This window comes from Phyllobates terribilis, unplaced genomic scaffold (assembly GCF_046119375.1).
Source record: "Phyllobates terribilis strain yellow unplaced genomic scaffold, ASM4611937v1 Scaffold_4__5_contigs__length_816908805, whole genome shotgun sequence".
In the NCBI taxonomy this organism is placed as follows: Eukaryota; Metazoa; Chordata; class Amphibia; order Anura; family Dendrobatidae; genus Phyllobates; species Phyllobates terribilis.
In genome coordinates, this window is record NW_027362764.1 from 468489520 (window position 1) to 468507691 (window position 18172).

The 18172-nt window shown below is 47.5% G+C and overlaps 1 protein-coding gene across 1 annotated transcript in view; it reads left to right on the top strand.

Annotated features, from left to right (window-relative positions):
* The first annotated feature begins 301 nt into the window (after nucleotides 1-301).
* The window catches only part of LOC141265510 (serpin B6-like), a 106133-nt gene continuing 88262 nt past the window's right edge, over nucleotides 302-18172 (top strand). The window contains exons 1-3 of the mRNA XM_073678677.1: nucleotides 302-364; nucleotides 554-740; nucleotides 2348-2395. Coding sequence (XP_073534778.1) covers nucleotides 573-740; nucleotides 2348-2395 — 216 coding nt within the window. The 5' untranslated portion in view covers nucleotides 302-364; nucleotides 554-572. The remainder of the gene's footprint in view (nucleotides 365-553; nucleotides 741-2347; nucleotides 2396-18172) is intronic.

Sequence of the window (18172 nt, forward strand, 5' to 3'; positions counted from 1 at the left end):
CAGCATCTCAGCTGTGTATTATAAGGTTCTGCAGCAGCTCAGGTTTGTATTATAAGGTTCTACAGCAGCTGAGGTGGGTATTCACAAGGTTCTGCAGGTAAAAAAATGAATAAGGTGGGGGCACCAAGGGTAGTATTGCAGAACGCCCCATTCAGGCTAAGGTCGGCACTGCTTTTCACACTTCATGTCTGTTGGCACATTTATACACCATTTGTTAAAATGGAACAGAACATGTGTTGAGGCAGAGATAAAAATATTCAGGAAACATTTGTTGCTTAATTTCATGAAGAAATAATTTCTTTTAAACTGGTGTAGCAGCAAGGAGTGTCAGTCTCCACTGAAGAATCTGCATTCGCACACAAAGGTAGTCATAAATGATAGTACAAATTGTATGTCAACATTTGTGCTTACTTAGCATTTCAATTCAGTATTGCCCAGTATGACGATATCATGTTGTTCTATGTGCACTATTGTTTTTATTGCAAAATATTAACATTTGTATTTGCAGTTCTATATACAGTCTTTAACATTTAATATTTTTTCTTTCTTTAAGGTCTGCTGTGAAGAGTACAATGGAGGCCTTGGTCACATCATATAATACATTTGCTGTGAGCGTTTACAAGAAACTGATTGAACACAACGACAAAAAAAATATTTTTTTCTCTCCTATGAGCATTGCATCTGCCCTAACCGTGCTTTTTCCAGGTACTAAGGGCAATACTGAATTCCAGATGGCAAATGTAAGTATTATTACTACTATTGCATGTTAAAAGATTTAAATAATAAAAAGAAAAACAAAGAGTTGGTCTTTATGAACACATATATAATACATAACCATTATGCATAGTATATGCCATAAAAATAAACATATTGTAGCAATTATATCCTTTTTTTATCTGAACGATATGTGCCATCATATTGATAATGTTAGAGCTTTGCAAGGGTTAATCTAAGTGGAAGGCATTCGGTATTCGTGAGAAGACATAGGAATCTGTCTTTGCACAGGCCTATAATGGTTTGTGCTCATGGTGTCTTTTAGACTCTGGTGCACCCGCTGAGTTTTTGAAACCGGTGGTGTTTTTCCTCAAGCGCCTTCTTTGCTTCTTTTTGGTCATTTTTGTGGTGGCTTTATTGGCAGTAGCTTTTTATGTATAATTAACTAGTGAGCAGCTTCCAAACAGAATCGAATCGAATAAAAGAAGCTCAAAAAGACAGTGCACAGCAAGTCACTTTGACAGTGCTGTACATATGTTAAGTTTATTTAGCAGTTTTAAGTGCTTTTTCAGGCAGAATACACCTAAAAAGGCATCATGTGCACATACCCTAAAAGGGTTTTCTTAGCAATTGCCCAGACCTCACCGCTACACAGAATATGCACTGGCTATTCTTCATAATGTTTCCCAGCAAAACAGCATGGGTGGGAATGAATGAGATAACATTCAATGAGAATAGCCCTTTAAAGTGGATGTTCATTCTTAAATGTCAATATTTTTTAGTCTAAATGGGTCCAATACTCTTGAATATTTTAAAGACAGCTAATTTAAATTTTTTGTGCATTCACTCTTTCCTCCTTTTTTATTTTTTGTCAACACAGTCATATAAGAGCTTATTTTGGCATCATTCATTTTACCATTTAGAGTAAGAGAAAATGTAAAAAAAATCCAAAAGCGGTGAAATGGTGAAAAAAATGCAATTCTGCCACTGTTTTTTGGGGTTTATTTTTATGTTATGTTGCATTAATTGTTCAGTTAAAATGACCTGATAACATGATTCTTAAGGTTAGTACGATTAACAGTGATACCAAATTTATTGTTTTTCTTTTAGTAATTTAGTGGCTTGAAAAAATTCTGAATTGTGTAAAAATGTTGCTGGCAGACTCAACTAGGCATATACAGTATAGTCAAAAATGATGTATTACAGAGTACACAGACTCCATCTGCATCATCATAGTCAATGGCCCCATCAGCACATTTTGCGGGGGTTCCGACATAATCCCAGATTGAGCCTCTGAACCTACAGTGAAATGTGATATGAACTCTGTTTTATATGTTTAGTGCACAATTTTTGACTACTAAAAAGGCCTTTTACAACATATGTACCAACCTAATATATAATATTGCGTTCTTGGCTGTTTGACATGCCTTTGCTGGGGATGATGCTACACTACTACAGAATTTCATGTACCTTAAATACATGGTCTATGAAAATGTAAGATTCTGAATATTTCAAGGAAACTTGTCTGCCTACTAGCAGTTATCCTGTAAAACGTATGATGAGATGTTTCTTATTTTCTAGGTATTTTGCATTGTTAATATTTATGTATTTCTTCCGTCTGTTTATGTATTAGGTTTTAAACTTCAGAAAAGCATCAGGAAATCTACGCTGTCATTCACTGGTAAATCTATGTTGTATGAAAATTGTGTATATTGAGTTCCAACATGAATGAGTCACATTTATTGCTATTTTGTGAATTATTAGTTACAGAATGTGAACCAGAATGTGAGTAATTCTTCTAAATCAAGCCCAGTATGAATTGAATCCTTTCTAGCAGGGCATTATTCTTTGTGTTTTCATTTTATTTCTCCTCTTCTATCAAGAGCTATAACTTTTCTATTTTTTCTATACACATAGTCATATCAAGGTTTTGTGTTTGTGGGACAAGTTCTTGTTATGAATGATACCATTCATTTTACCACTTAATGTACTGGAAAACGTGAAAATAAATTCAAGTGTGGTGAAATTGCATAAAAACGCAACTTCACAATTGTTTTTTGGGTTTGCTTTTATGGCATTCATTGTACTGTACAAAATGACCTGGCAATATGATTTGTCAGGTCAGTATAATTACAGTGATACCAAACCTGTACAGTTTTTCTTTTTATTTAAATTGTGAAAAATTTTGAAAAAATAAAAACAAATTTCTTGTGTTGGCATTTTTGTCTGACCCAAAAAGTTTTCATTTTTTAGTAGATGGGGCTTTATAAGGGCTTGTTTTTTGTGTGGGGTGCTCATGTATTTTATTGATATCATTTTGAGAAGGATGTAATGTTTAACAGCTTCTTATTGCATTTCATTTTGTGTCAATTAAGAAGATGTGCTGTTGTGTCAATTAAGAAGATGCAGTTTTGGTGTTTCAATATTTTCACTTTACAGGGTTTACTGATTGGGTTGATTAATTTTATATTTTTATAAATCTGATTTTTATGGACGCCAAATATGATTTGTATTTTTGATGCCAAATATGTTTGTTTGATTCCAAATATGTTTTATTTCACATACATTTTTCTTTAACTTTATTTCTTAAGTGTTTGATCGCTCATACTATATACTGCAATACCACAGTATATAAAAATCATAGACTCCTACGAAGCCCAGATTGGGTTTCAACAGAGCACCATCATGACAAACATGGGGGCTGTCAAGGCAAATCAATTGAGTTGCAGCGGGGGATGATGGATGCATTAAATGCGCCCCCGGGCCATGGGCTGTTTAAGTGGTTAATAACAGCAGGAAGAGCTCAGCTGCATCCACAGCTGTTAGTAGTAGATGATGATGGCTGTATGACTCTGTGAATCCAACATATGGCATAATATTACATCATATGCCGGGAAAAAGTTAAAGTCCAAATCACAAAACAAATAAATAATTAAAAAATTCAAGTTCCGTTACTGTTATTAGTCTCATGTTGCATTTACATTTGAGAAATACAAAGGAATCTTCTTGTGTTTGTGAAGATCAGCCTTGTCTTCTCTCCTTCTCATAATCTTGTGTCTGACTATAAGACAACTGGCTGCAGCAGGATCCTCTCACCTTTGCCCTGTCTGCAGGATCTGGCGCCCAGAGCGCAGAAGTGCATTTTGGCGTATTACCTTCTTTATAGCTACCTTTGATCAGGGGCAGACACTGACAGCTTGGGGCCTTTGCTGGAAATGTGTTTGGGCCCCTCACTTTAAATGGCGACAAAGCTACAGATATATATATGTGTGTGTGGCTATATATGTGTTATGGGCCCGGGTGGTGGAAGGAGGGACCAGAGGGGCGTGACTAAGTACCTACTCGGCCTGACCAAGGTTGCTTGGCGGCTCAGTCGACTCCGTGAACCAGGATGGGACCGTGCAGGGGGACCAGGTGCCACTCTGGGACCGACCTTGTATGAGAGCAGGTGACACCCACGGGTCAGATGGCAAGAACAGACCGGTACAGCGGATAAGCAAGCTGATTTGGCTGATAGCCAGATGGGTGCTCCGGGTAGGCAGGCTGGCCCCTCACGCCCCCTCTTTTTTAGGCTTGCAAGGAATTCTTTAAGAAAAAGAGGGGCATGGATGTTCTCCCTGGGTTCCCAAGACCTCTCCTCTGGACCAAACCCCTTCCAATGCAGCAGAAAAAAGGTTTTTCCTCTTACCCTTTTGGTGGCCAGCATGTTCTCTACCTCATAGACGTCCTCAGCGGAGACCGGAGCAGGGGAGGTACCTGGATTGTCAGAAAAGAATTAATAACAACTGGTTTGAGGAGAGATACATGGAAGGATACATAGTAAGGTGGCCGGGAGTTTCAGCTTGTAAGCCACGGGACTGATTTGGCTCAAAACCTCGAACGGGCCGATGAACCGTGGACCCAACTTATACAATGGTATTTTGAGATGAACATATTTGGAGGAGAGCCAGACCTTGTCTCCCGGACGGAATTGAGGTACATCCAGACGTCTCTATCAGCATATTTCTTCATCCGCTCGGAGGACTGAAGAAGTGCAGATCTAGTGTCTACCCAAATAGCAGAAAATTCGCTGACCATAGACTCCGCGGCAGGATTGTCCACTGAAGAGATGGGAAACGGAATCCGGGGGTGTTGACCGAAGACCACAAAGAACGGGGATTTTGAAGAAGACTAGCTATCATGGTTGTTATAGGAGAACTCGGCCCAGGGTAGGAGCTCAACCCAATCGTTATGGTGAGCGTTGACGAAGTGCGGAAGAAAGCTGGTAAGGACCTGGTTGATACGTTCCACTTGACCATTGGACTGAGGATGATAAGCAGAGGAGAAATCCAAGGAAACATCCAGCAGCTTGCATGCAGCTCTCCAGAAGCACAAAGTGAACTGGACCCCGCGATCGGACACAATGTGGAGGGGTAGGCCGTGGAGACGAAAGATGTAATGGATGAAGTCCTTAGCCAGCGCAGGTGCAGATGGGAGACCAGGCAGCGGAATGAAGTGGGCCATCTTAGAAAAGCGGTCAGCGACCACCCAAATAACAGTACAACCAGCAAAAACAGGGAGATCCGTAATAAAGTCCATAGCAATGTGTTGCCATGGAGCGGAAGGTACAGGAAGAGGAAGGAGACAGCTGGTTGGAAGATGCCTGGGAACCTTGTTACGGGCACAGGAGGAACAAGCCGTGACGAAATCCGCAACATCGTTGTGTAGGGAAGGCCACCAGTAATGCCGGGCGATGAGCAGGAAGGTCTTCCTCTGGCCAGCATGTCCGGCTAGTTTGGATGAATGGCCCCAGAGAAGAACCTTCTTACGATCCAGAACCGCTACAAAGGTCTTACCGGGTGGAAGACGAGACAGGTCAAACGGAGCCACAGTCATTACTTTGGAGGGGTCGATGATATGCAGAGGCTCCTCCTCTTGGTGGGAAGACAGGAATGAGCGGGATAGAGCATCAGCTTTAATCTTCTTGTCCGCAGGGCGGTAGTGTAGAGTAAAGCAGAATCGGGCAAAAAACAGAGACCACCGGGCCTGACGCGGATTGAGTCTTTGGGCGTTTTGTAAATAGGCCAGGTTTTTGTGGTCAGTGTAGATGACCACCGGGTTCAGAGCCCCCTCCAACAGGTAGCGCCACTCCTCCAGCGCCAATTTGATGGCTAACAGCTCACGATCTCATATGCAGTAGTTGCGCTCGGACGAGGAGAAGAGCTTGGAAAAGAAGCTGCAGGTTACCATTCTCCCGGACGGAGATTTCTGGGTGAGCACCGCTCCGGCTCCGGAGGAGGAAGCATCCACCGCCAGGAAGAATTGCTTGTTGCAATCCGAACGGTGTACCACAGGGGCAGAGGAGAAAGCTTGTTTTAGGGAGACAAAGGCCTCCTCCGCTTCGGAAGTCCATTCCCTGGAATTTGCTCCCTTATGGGTGAGCGCGGAGATGGGAGCGGTCCGTGACGAGAAATGAGGGATGAAGAGGCGGTAATAATTTGCGAAGCCCCGGAATCGCTCAATCGCCTTCAACCCCTCCGGTCGGGGCCACTTTAAGACGGCAGAAACCTTCTCGGGATCCATCTGTAGACCAGTCTCAGAGATAATATATCCCTGGAACGGAAGGGAAGTCTGCTCAAAGAGGCATTTCTCAAATTTTGCGTATAGGCGATTCTGCCAGAGCCTTAGCAGAACCTGACGAACATCCCTCCGGTGTGTGGGCAGGTCCGGAGTGAAGACCAAGATATCGTCCAGGTACACCACCATGCAAGAATATAGGAGATCACGGAAGATGTTGTTAACCAGCTCTTGGGAGACGGCTGGGGCATTACAGAGACCAAAGGGTATCACGCGATATTCATAGTGACTGTCCCTGGTGTTGAATGCCGTCTTCCACTGGTCTCCCTAGCGGATCCGGACCAAATTGTATGCCCCACGAAGATCGAGCTTGGTGAAGATCTTCGCGCCTTTAAGGCGGTCGAACAACTCCGAGATGAGAGGCAGGGGGTACTTATTCTTTGTGGTAATCTGGTTAAGACCCCTGTAATCGATACAGGGACGTAGTAAGCCTTCTTTCTTCTTAACGAAGAAGAATCCTGCTCCAGCCGGGGAAGTAGATTTCTGGATGAATCCCCTAGCAAGATTCTTTTCTATTTACTTAGACATGGCCCGGGTCTCAGCCAGTGACAAGGGGTAGATACACCCGTGGGGAGGTGAAGCACTGGGTACCAGGTCGATTGGGCAATCATACGGCCTATGAGGTGGTAGTGTCTCAGCTTCCTTCTTGTCAAAGACGTCCGCATAGAATCAGAAGGGTGCCGGCAGACCAGGTAGATTAGCCGGAGTAGACGGAGGTTGAGCTGGACGAACCGGAACCAGACAGGACTCATGGCAATCCTTCCCCCAACGGAGCACCTCACCAGATCGCCAATTCAGGACGGGTTCATGTCTCTGTAACCAGGATAGACCAAGCAAGAGGGAGTGAGAGAGACTGGACAGCACATGAAAGGAGATCCTCTCCGAGTGCAGCATTCCCACCTGAAGGGTTAAAGGCTCTGTGACGACCAAGATGGTCTCTGGAAGAAGTCTCCTATCCATGGAAGCGACTGCCAATGGTTCAGCCATATGTATGGTAGGAATCTGATACCGCTCCACTACAGCCTGTGAAATGAGATTTCCACCGGCTCCAGAATCCAGGTGGGCAGTCTCGAAGAAGCGGGTATCACCACTAGAAATGGAAACAGATAGGGTCAAGGACAGAGAGAATTTACTCTTGCCTAGGACGACCTCTCCGAGCGGTCCTAGACATTGGAGCTTCCCGGCCTCACAGGGCAGGATTGGATCAGATGCTCTTTACTGCCACAGTAGAAGCAACTCCCCTCAGCTCGGCGCGTCTCCTGGCGAGACTTGACAATCTTGGTTAGGTCAATTTGCATGGGCTCAGGCAAACATGCCCGGGGAATTGCTGGTTGAGAGGCAGACTTTTGGAATACTGGAGCAAGGCGTGGAAATCTTCTCTTCCGGATAGTCTCCTTGGCACGTTCCTGAAAACGGATGTCAATCTGGGTAGCTAATGACACCAGGTCATCCAGGGTGGTAGGGATGTCACGACCGGCTAGCTCAACCTTGATCCATCCAGAAAGACACTCCCAAAGGTAGACACTAGGGCCTCCCAATTCCAGGCAAGCTCAGATGCAAGGGTTCGAAAATGTATGGCATACTGGCCCACGGTGAGACTTCCTTGGCGGAGACGGAGAAGTGACGAGGCAGTAGAAGATTTTCGTCCCGGCTCATAGAAGACCTTCCGGAAGGCAGTGAGGAAAGCCGGAAGATCAGACACCAGGGGATCCCCTCTCTCCCACAGAGGGTTTAGCCATTCCAATGCCTTTCCGGTGAGATGAGACATGATGAACGCCACCTTGGCCCAGTCGGAGGGGAAATGATGTGCCAGGAGTTCAAAGTGCAGCATGCACTGATTTAGGAAGCCCCGACATAAGACGGGTTCACCACCAAAACGTGGAGGCGCAGAGAACCGGGGTTCAGAGCTGGGTGCCATAGCGCCAATAGGTTGAGGTGCCGCCGGAGCGGGTGCCGCTCAGCTAGAGACGGACACAGACGGGGTGGACAGCGTGTCCAGGTGGGAATTGAGATTCTGCAGATAGGTCAGGATAGTCTCCTGTTGGGAGCTCTGACGTAAGACCTCCTGGTACAGGTCAGAGAGTGAAGGAGCCTGGGGGCCACTGGGTTCCATGGCCCGTGCAAACTGTTACGGGTCCGGGTGGTGGTACCTCTGTGCTGCGGTGCAAGGAGGGAACAGAGGGGCGTGACTAAGTACCTACTCGGCCTGACCTAGGTCGCACGTCGGCTCAGTCAACTCCGTGAACCAAGGAGGGACCGAGCAGGGGGACCAGGTGCCACTCTGGGACCAACCTTGTATGAGAGCAGGTGACACCCACGGGTCAGATGGCAGGAACAGACCGGTACAGCGGATAAGCAGGCTGATTCGGCTGATAGCCAGACGGGTGCTCCGGGTAGGCAGGCTGGCGGGCACAATGGGTAACTGGCAGGTGCTTCCAGGTAAGCAGGCTGGTGGACACTGCAGGTAACTGGCAGGTGCTTCCAGGCTAGCAGGCGGGCAGAAACGACAGGTAACTGGCAGGTGTTTCCAGGTAAGCAGGCGGGCAGAGCCCATAGACAGACTGGCGGACTGGACTGTAGATAGACTGGCTGGCTGGATTGTAGTCAGACTGGCGGGCTGGACTGAAGAACAGACTGGCGGACAGGACTGACTTACAGAGGGACCTGAGGGCTGAAGCAACAGTAAGAACACAGAGCAACAACCTTGCACGGGCACCTCCATATTGGAGGAGGTGCTTTAAATAGGGAAAGTCCTCCGGCTTTGGCCGGGGACTTTTAGGATGGCGCGCGCGGCCCCTTTGAGAGGAAGGGAGTGCACGCGCCCTAAGCACAGTGCCCGGGAAGGTGCATGCACCAGCAGCAGCAGCAGCAGGGAGGCCGGAAGACGCCGGACCAGGGCAGCGGCGGTAAGGGGAACGGCGTCTCTGCCTGGCAGGGGGCAGAGACGCCGATGCTACAATATGTATATATACCTTATGTATATACTATGCAAGGGACAGCACTGTACATAACAGCAGAGGAAGCTATATAATAAGGGACCGCCTCATACATAACTAGAGAGGATGTTACGTATAAACTTTGTAACTATATGCAACTAAGAAAGGCACTAAACATAATAAATAAGTACATTATATACTAAGGGACTGTGCTATACATAATAAGACTACATTCCTTTATCCGTTTGCAGTGTCGGAGTGCTGCCCACTTTTACAGATGTATTGAGCATGTCCTATTCTGATCCTCAAAATCGGATCAGAACAGGACATTCTCTGACCCTCACAGATCTCATTCACAGATCCGCGATTTTCACGGATGTGTGAATGGACCTATAAAACTCTATAAGTCTGATAAGAAAAATCTGGCAACACATGGACATATGACACGAATGTGAAAATGCAGCCTAAGGGATTTTACAAATAACTCCAAGTCATACAGTACAGATACAGAATTATATTTACATCCAGAAACTTACCGCTGACGTCTCATCTGATTATAGTAGCTTCTGCTGTTTCTTCTCCATCTGGTCAGATCTTCATGTCGACATCTCCCAGCCACGACTCCTCTTGTCACGATGATCACCACAGCCATAAAAATAACAAGGTCACATATATTGTATAGATACATGCGTCTCCCTCGCATTGCGCCGTTGAATACAGATATGTGCCTCACCATTAACATGCTATTAGCCACCCATTAATCAAAATATAAAGTGATAAACAGCACTGTACCTCCCCCATTAACTATAATCTTTGCTGCCCAATAAATATAAATTATTCAGTCTCTGTGACTCTCCTCAATTAACTTTAAGGCTATGTGCAGACACTACATTTTTGTTATGGAAAATATACAAGGCTTTACAGTACAAGCAAAGTGAATGAGATCCCTGTAGTCTCATGCACACATTGCTAATTTTTTTCTTGCAGATTTGCAGAAGATTAAAATCTGCAGAATGCCAATTCTTGCAGCATATTTCACCCATACTAATGAGTGAGGGAAAATCCGCAACAAAAGCAGGTCAAAAATGTGGCAAAAAAATTATATTTTACACAGCATTCTTCCTGCTAACACATTAGGACATGCAGCAGAATTTTCTCCTGCAAATCCTGAACATTTGCACATAGCCCTAGACCCTGTCCTGTGTCCCCCCTGCATTTATTATAAGTCTTTAATAGCATCATAATGAATTTGGGGGTGGGTGAAGACATTATGAGGTACTAAGCATCCTACGCCACCTCCCAATTCATTACAAGTCCCTTACAGGGTCTTATCCCACCTTTCAATTCATTATAAAGTGTCCTATGCACTTTACCCCCTCCTCCATTAAATTTTAAGTCCCTAATAGTCCCCTCACTTCCATCATTGTCCTCTCCCACTCCCATCATTGTCCTCTCGCCACTAGAGATAAGCAAACGTGTTCGGAATAAGTTCGCCAATCTCAAACTCGGCGCGAAAACTGCACATTCGGGTTTGTGTTCGGACCCCCAAGCATTTTCCTCAAAATCGGCAAAATTTGGCCAAAGTTTGGTAAACTATTGAGTTTCCACTAATGCTTTTGTTAGGACTTTGGCTAAGATAGTGGTGCTGTATGATGAGCAGCGTGTTTGATGAGAGGAGGGGGTGGGGAGAGGTCAGAGGAGCGGTGGACAGTTATTCTTATTTTATTTTTATTTTTTTCTTAACTTAATGTGTGGAGATTCCGGCAGCCAATCAGGGCGCAGAAACCATCCTCAACATCCAGACACAAGGGCTTGCGTCATTGGCTGCTGAAGGCACATGGTCCTCTCCATATAAAGAGCGGACATGTTGTTTTGGTGCCATTTTGTCTGTGTAACAGTGCAGAGAGGTTGCTCCTGCTGCTGCTACTTGTTAGGCAGATAGTTATCTAGGTGGTTGATTGTCATTCAGCTAGTTCAGATAGATAGGATCCTGTGTGGCTGGGAAATCGTCCTTCCGGCAGATCAATCATTTTTGCTAATTGTGTGGTCCAGAGACACCAGGCCACATTTCATCACATAACTCTTTTGTGCTGATAATATTGTGTTCCAGCCAGGAGTCCACATTTGAAAATCTAAATTCTTTCTGCTATTAGTGTGGTCCTTAAGCAAGGCCACATTTCTGCATATAAATATTTTGTGCTGGTAATATTTTTGTCCAGCCAGGAGTCCACATTTGAAAATTTGTGCTCCAGAAAGCAGGCCACATTTCAGTATACAAATATTTTGTGCTCATATTTTTGCTCCAGCCATGATTCCACATTTCAGAATCTAAATTGTTTGTGCTAATAGTGTGCTCCAGCCACACTATCTCAGCAAATAAATATTGATTGTTCATTTAGTGACAGGTGACTGACAGGTCTGGGCCTAGGGTGAAACATCTGGTAAAAGAGGGGAAGGGTACATCCAACATGAGTGGGAAAAAGCGAGGTCGTGATGTAAGGGGGAATATGCCTGGTGTTCAAGGTGTACTTGGGGTAGGTGTTAATGTTACTGAAAGCTCTACTGAATAAACATTGTCTCGTCCTATCCAAAGACAACTAACAACTTCTGTTACTGGACAGGCTACTCCACTCTCTTTCTTTGGCAGCCGTACAGTGGTACGCCTTGTAGATGAGAGACAGAAAGAGCATGTGCTCCAGTGGATGGCAAGCGCTGCATCAAGTGGTCTCTCCTCCTCTTCCTCTACCTTAACATCACATTCAGTACAGTCACCCCAATTACCCCTGTTTCCCCCCATGTCACAACTCTCCAACCACCCACTGACTGTAGGGAACTACAGATGGGTGAGTCTGCAGAGCTGTTCACTAGTGATGAGCGAGCACTAAAATGCTCGGGTACTCATGGTGGAGGATGAGGATGCAGAGAAGGACAAGAGCAAATAGACAAAATCAAGAAGCATATACAGTACCTAAGTCTGGGTGTGAAGACAGAGGTGCATGGAAATAGAATTAGACCTCCCCCAAAAAAGACATTGTATTTGAGTTTATGTTACGCTGCTATCATTCGGTGATGTTGAGAAGTCTGGCCCAATCCAACCCTTGTTCATTTTTATAAGAGTCAGTCTGTCAGCATTTTCAGTTGACAGGCGAATGCGCCTATCGGTTATAATTCGACCGGCAGCACTAAAAACTCGCTCTGAGAAAACACTAGCGGCAGGGCAGGCCAGGACCTCCAAGGCGTAGAGAGACAGTTCATGCCACGTGTCCAGCTTTGATACCCAATAATTATAAGGCACAGAGGAATCACAGAGGACATTGGTACGGTTGGCAAGGTACTCCCTCACCATCTTCCGAAACTTTGCACTCCTTGTGAGAGTACCTCCCGCCTCAGGGTCAGTGCGATGGGAGGGTCTGAGAAAACTATCCCAGAACTTTGACAGTGTTCCCCTGCCTCTGCTGGATTAAATTTGTGGCTCTCTCGCCTGTACTTCTTGGTTGTCCAATGAACTGTGACCTCTGCCGCCAGCATTTTCAGATGGGAATTTTTTCACTAATTCCGCAACAAGGGCCTTCTCATAATGACCCATTTTATTAGGCCCGTCATGCAAAGGAATAAGAGACATAAAGATCTCCCTGTAGTGTGGGTCTAGAAGTGTCACTAACCAGTAATGACTGTCACCCAAAATTTGGACAACGCGAGGGTCACAGGAAAGGAAGCGTAACATAAACTCAGCCATGTGTGCCAGACTGCAAAGAGGCAAGACTTACTTGTCCTCACCAAGAGGACGACTGACCATGCTCTCCTCCTCCCTGTCCTCAGGCCATCCATGCTGAAGAGACGGTATGACAGTTGTGCAGGTAGTACCGTCTATAGCGCAGGACACTAGCTCTTGTTCTTTCGCCTCCTCCTCCTCATCGTCACCCAATCCACATTAGGATGATATGAGGCTGGGCTGTGTATAATCACCCTGTATATGGTTCCTCGCTCCATCTCATCATGCTCCACCTGCAATGCATCCTCTTTAATTGAGAGCAGAGAGTGTTTCATAAGAGAAGCAAGATGGTGATGCTAATTATGGCTTCATCGCTGCTCACCATCTTGGTGGAGTCCTCAAAGTTTTGGAGGATGGTACAGATGTCTAACACCCATGTCCACTCCTGAGGTTTTATGTGTGGACTCTGAGCTGAATACCGACAGCCTTATTGATGCAGGTAGTCAACAACTGCCCTCTTCTGCTCACAAATCCTTCCCAACATCTGCAATGTAGAGTTCCAACGCATGGGGACATCACACACAAGTCTGTGAGCTGTCTGGGGCTGGATTTGAAATGGGTCCAGGACCTTCTGTGGTCTCCCATTCCAGGCCATCTGGGGCTGATACTGCTCAGCATTGTTGTCAGCCTCAACGCCTAGCTGTTCCACAAGCCCTGCAGATTGTCTACCAGGCATTTGTGCCTAGCAGTGTTAAGCATAGGCTGCAGAGGGAGACAGGGCTCCAGGAGTCTAAGTCCAGGATTCGCCGCACTGAGCATGTCCGTGACCTGGCAGATCATGATTGGTAGTTTGGCACCCACCTGACCCGGTGACCTGGTACCGCCTGATTGGTCACGGGTGTCGTCACCAATGGTGCGACAGTGAGGCAGGGCTTAATCTTTAAAAGGCCCGCCCACAAACATGGCAGTGCGCTCAGATCATTTGAGCTAGCTGTTTGTGGTGTGAACACTGACTCCGGGCTCAAAGAGCCATAGTTTCCGCTAGGCAGGTTTAGCTCCATAGAGGCAGGTTAGCTTCATAGAGGCAGGTAGCTTCGCTTCGCTGACTGGCTCTGACCAGGGGGTTCGCCCTTACAGCCCTTACACCCCGAGCCACCTGTGAGTTTAATAGAGCGGGTTTGCTCAGTCCGGTAGCACGCCGGCTGAGTGCTCGAATACCCGGCGGGAATCACCCGCAGGCTAGCGCCGTCTCCTATAGCGTAGTGCCTGTACCGAAGACAGGGCTACTGCTCATAGTCCGGTCACACGTCTCCCTGCGGTTCTTGGAGATTGTGTGAATCGCTTTAGCGCCAATCCCCATAGCGTAGCGCCTGTATCAAAGACAGGGCTACCGCTGTTCCCACGGACGCACGTCTCCCTGCGGTTCTTGGAGATTGTGCGTACCGTCTTACCCTTCCGTGTGCGTTAACACGAAGGGATAAGATTATTGTTAGGTGCGTCGCCGGTCGCTCTCTCCTTCGTGCAGTAAACGGAGATAGAGCGTACCGCTATACCCTGTCCGGTATGAAGTTAACACGGAAGGGTTTATCATTTAGTTGTCGTTTGCCTTTCCACCCGGGAAGTGTTCGGCAGCAGTCCTCTAGGCTGCATCGCGGACCCCGGGATCGGTTGCGTTCCATTAAATAAAATTGTCTGCAACCGCTCCCCCTAACAGTATCTGAGCGCCAGGGTCTTGCCGAACATGACCGACAACCAGCAACTGCAGAGCTACATACAGCAACTGGAGACCAGGCTTAGAACTCTGGAACAAACTGCTCCGGCTGTTGATATCACTGCAGTAGCGTCCCAGGCGGCAACTTTAGCAGCCAATATTATTAACTCGGCTGCGGCGAATACTGCAACCACTGCAAGTGCCCCATTACCCCGGTTTGCTCTCCCGGAGAAATTTTCTGGGGACAGTAAACTCTGCAGGGGTTTTATTAATGTATGCTCCATTCACTTGGAGATGATGGAGGCACAGTTCCCCTCCGAAAGAGCCAAAGTGGGATATATCATCTCATTGCTTTCTCACAGGTCTCTGGAGTGGGCTACTCCTCTATGGGAGCGGAACGACCTGGTGGTAGTAAATGCGGGTCTCTTCCTTAAGACCCTAAAGAGTGTTTTCCTGGGTCCTCAGGTCACGCATGATACGGCTCTTAAGCTCCTTGCGTTGGTCCAGGGTTCGGCCACCGCCAGTCACTATGCCGTCCAGTTCAGAACCTTAGCGGCTGAGCTGGATTGGTCTGAGCGGTCGCTTATCCCGGTGTTCTGGAAGGGTCTGGCTGGGCATATTAAAGATGCTTTATCTACCAGAGAGATTCCAACCTCCCTGGAGGAGTTAATATCTCTCGCTGACCGTATAGACTTACGTCATGCAGAACACAGGTTAGAGCTAGAGGTTGGCAGTCCCCAGTACCTGTTGGCACCAGGCGTCTTTAGACCCAAATCCAAGACCTCCGACCCGGAGCCTGAGGCTATGGATGTATCCCAGAATGAGTCTAGTCCCTCTCGCTCCCGTTCTGCACATCCCTTGGAGCACCCCATAAATAAGGGTTTCAAGCAGCCGGTAAAACGAGTAGGTCTTACTACCATAGGTGGGGGTACATTAAATTCTGGGCCCTCTTCCCCCAACCTATCATATAAGGTGACCTTGTCCTTCGGTAAATCTGCAGTTACTGCCAAGGCGTGGGTGGACTCTGGTGCTGAGGGCAATTTTCTATCATCTACATTTGCCCACAGACATGCCATCCCTACTGAGCCACTCTCTAGGCCAATGAATATTAGTGTTGCCAATGGGTCACTCCTGGATGTGCAAATCACTCATCGGTCGATCCCTCTCACCATGTCATTTCCTGAGGGCCACCGGGAGGTTATTTCTTTTCTTATTATTCCCGGTGGGTTAGACGAGGTGTTGTTGGGTCTCCCCTGGTTACGTTGTCATTCTCCACACATTGACTGGAAGTAGGGGAGAATTTCTTCCTGGAGTGAGAATTGTGCATCTCAGTGTTTGGGCAAAGTCACCCGGAGGGTAGTCTCTGATCCTCTTATCATTGCAACACCCAGTACAGATTCATTGTCGGTTTCTAGAACCCGGCCCTTGTCAGACTATCTCGCAGAGAATTCTCAGGAGGAGAGAGTGGCTGCAGTGTCCTCCAACCCGGTTCCGTCGGGGAGGACGTTTGTTTCCCCTAATCTACGGAGCATGGTGCTCTCCTGGGCTCATGCCCCTAAGTCCGGAGCTCACCTGGGGGTCAAACGTACCACTAAGTCCCTTCTACGGTCCTATTGGTGGCCCCGGTGGCGCCAGGACGTCAAGGACTTTGTTCTCGCGCGTCCCGTCTGTGCGAGAGATAAATCTTTTCGCCAGAGACCGGCGGGTCCTTCCTCTCTGTCACCCGTGAGGGATCCTATGCATAGAGAACCACTTGTCACTGCTTCCCGTCCTTATAGAGGGTGCCCTGTACACCGGAGGGGTCACTATTTCATGAATCCTCTCTGTGACCCGTTGGACCACATCCTTGCCCCCCCCCCCCCCCCGGCTCATGGAGGAAAATATGTGTCAAGTGGAGGGGGATAATGTTAGGTGTCGGCCAGGGGCTGGATTCGAAATGGGTCCAGGACCTTCTGTGGTCTCCCATTCCAGGCCAGCCAGGGCTGATACTGCTCAGCATTGTTGTCTGCCTCAACGCCTAGCTGTTCCACAAGCTCTGCAGATTGTCTACCAGGCATTTGTGCCTAGCAGTGTTAAGCATAGGCTGCAGAGGGAGACAGGGCTCGTGGAGTCTAAGTTCAGGATTCGCCACACTGAGCATGTCCGTGACCTGGCGGATCATGATTGGTGGTTTGGCACCCACCTGACCCGGTGACCTGGCACCGCCTGATTGGTCAGGAGGTGTCGTCACCAATGGTGCGACAGTGGGGCAGGGCTTAATCTTTAAAAGGCCCGCCCACAAACATGGCGATGCGCTCAGATCATTTGAGCTAGCTGTTTGTGGTGTGAACGCTGACTCCGGGCTCAAAGAGCCATAGTTTCCGCTAGGCAGGTTTAGCTCCATAGAGGCAGGTTAGCTTCATAGAGGCAGGTAGCTTCGCTTCGCTGACTGGCTCTGACCAGGGGGTTCGCCCTTACACCCCGAGCCGCCTGTGAGTTTAATAGAGCGGGTTTACTCAGTCCGGTAGCACGCCGGCTGAGTGCTCGAATACCCGGCGGGAATCACCTGCAAGCTAGCGCCGTCTCCTATAGCGTAGCGCCTGTACCGAAGACAGGGCTACTGCTCATAGTCCGGTGACACGTCTCCCTGCGGCTCTTGGAGATTGTGTGAACCGCTTTAGCGCCAATCCCCATAGCGTAGCGCCTGTATCAAAGACAGGGCTACTGCTGTTCCCACGGACGCACGTCTCCCTGCGGTTCTTGGAGATTGTGCGTACCGTCTTACCCTTCCGTGTGCGTTAACACGAAGGGATAAGATTATTGTTAGGTGCGTCGCCGGTCGCTCTCTCCTCCATGCAGTAAACGGAGATAGAGCGTCCCGCTATACCACGTCCGGTGTGAAGTTAACACGGAAGGGTTTATCATTTAGTTGTCATTTGCCTTTCCACCCGGGAAGTGTTCGGCAGCAGTCCTCTAGGCTGCATCGCGGACCCCGGGGTCGGTTGCGTTCCATTAAATAAAGTTGTCTGCAACCGCTCCCCCTAACATAGGGCAAGAGCGACGACAGCTGTATCTGACTTTCTAAAATGGGCACACAGGCGGCGTACTTTGACAAACAGATCCGACAGATCCAGGTAGGTTTTCAGAAACCGCTGGACCACGAGGTTAAGCATATGGCATGGGCCAGGCATGGTACGTGTGTGAGCTCACCTCGCCTAAGAGCCGCCACCAGGTTCCAGCCATTGTCACACTCGACCATGCCTGGCTATAGGTTCAGCAGTGTCAGCCACAGGTCTGCCTGCTCTTTCAGAGCTGTCCACAGCTCTTCAGCATTGTGTGGTTTGTCACCTAAGCATATTAGCCTCAGCACAGCCTGTTGTCGCTTGGCTGAGGCAGTGCTGCAGTGATTCTAGCTTGCAAATGATGTGGTCAGTTCAGAGATGGATGCTGAAGAGGAGGAGGAGGTGCAGGAGCTGTAGAATGTGGGGGCAACCCTGATTAACG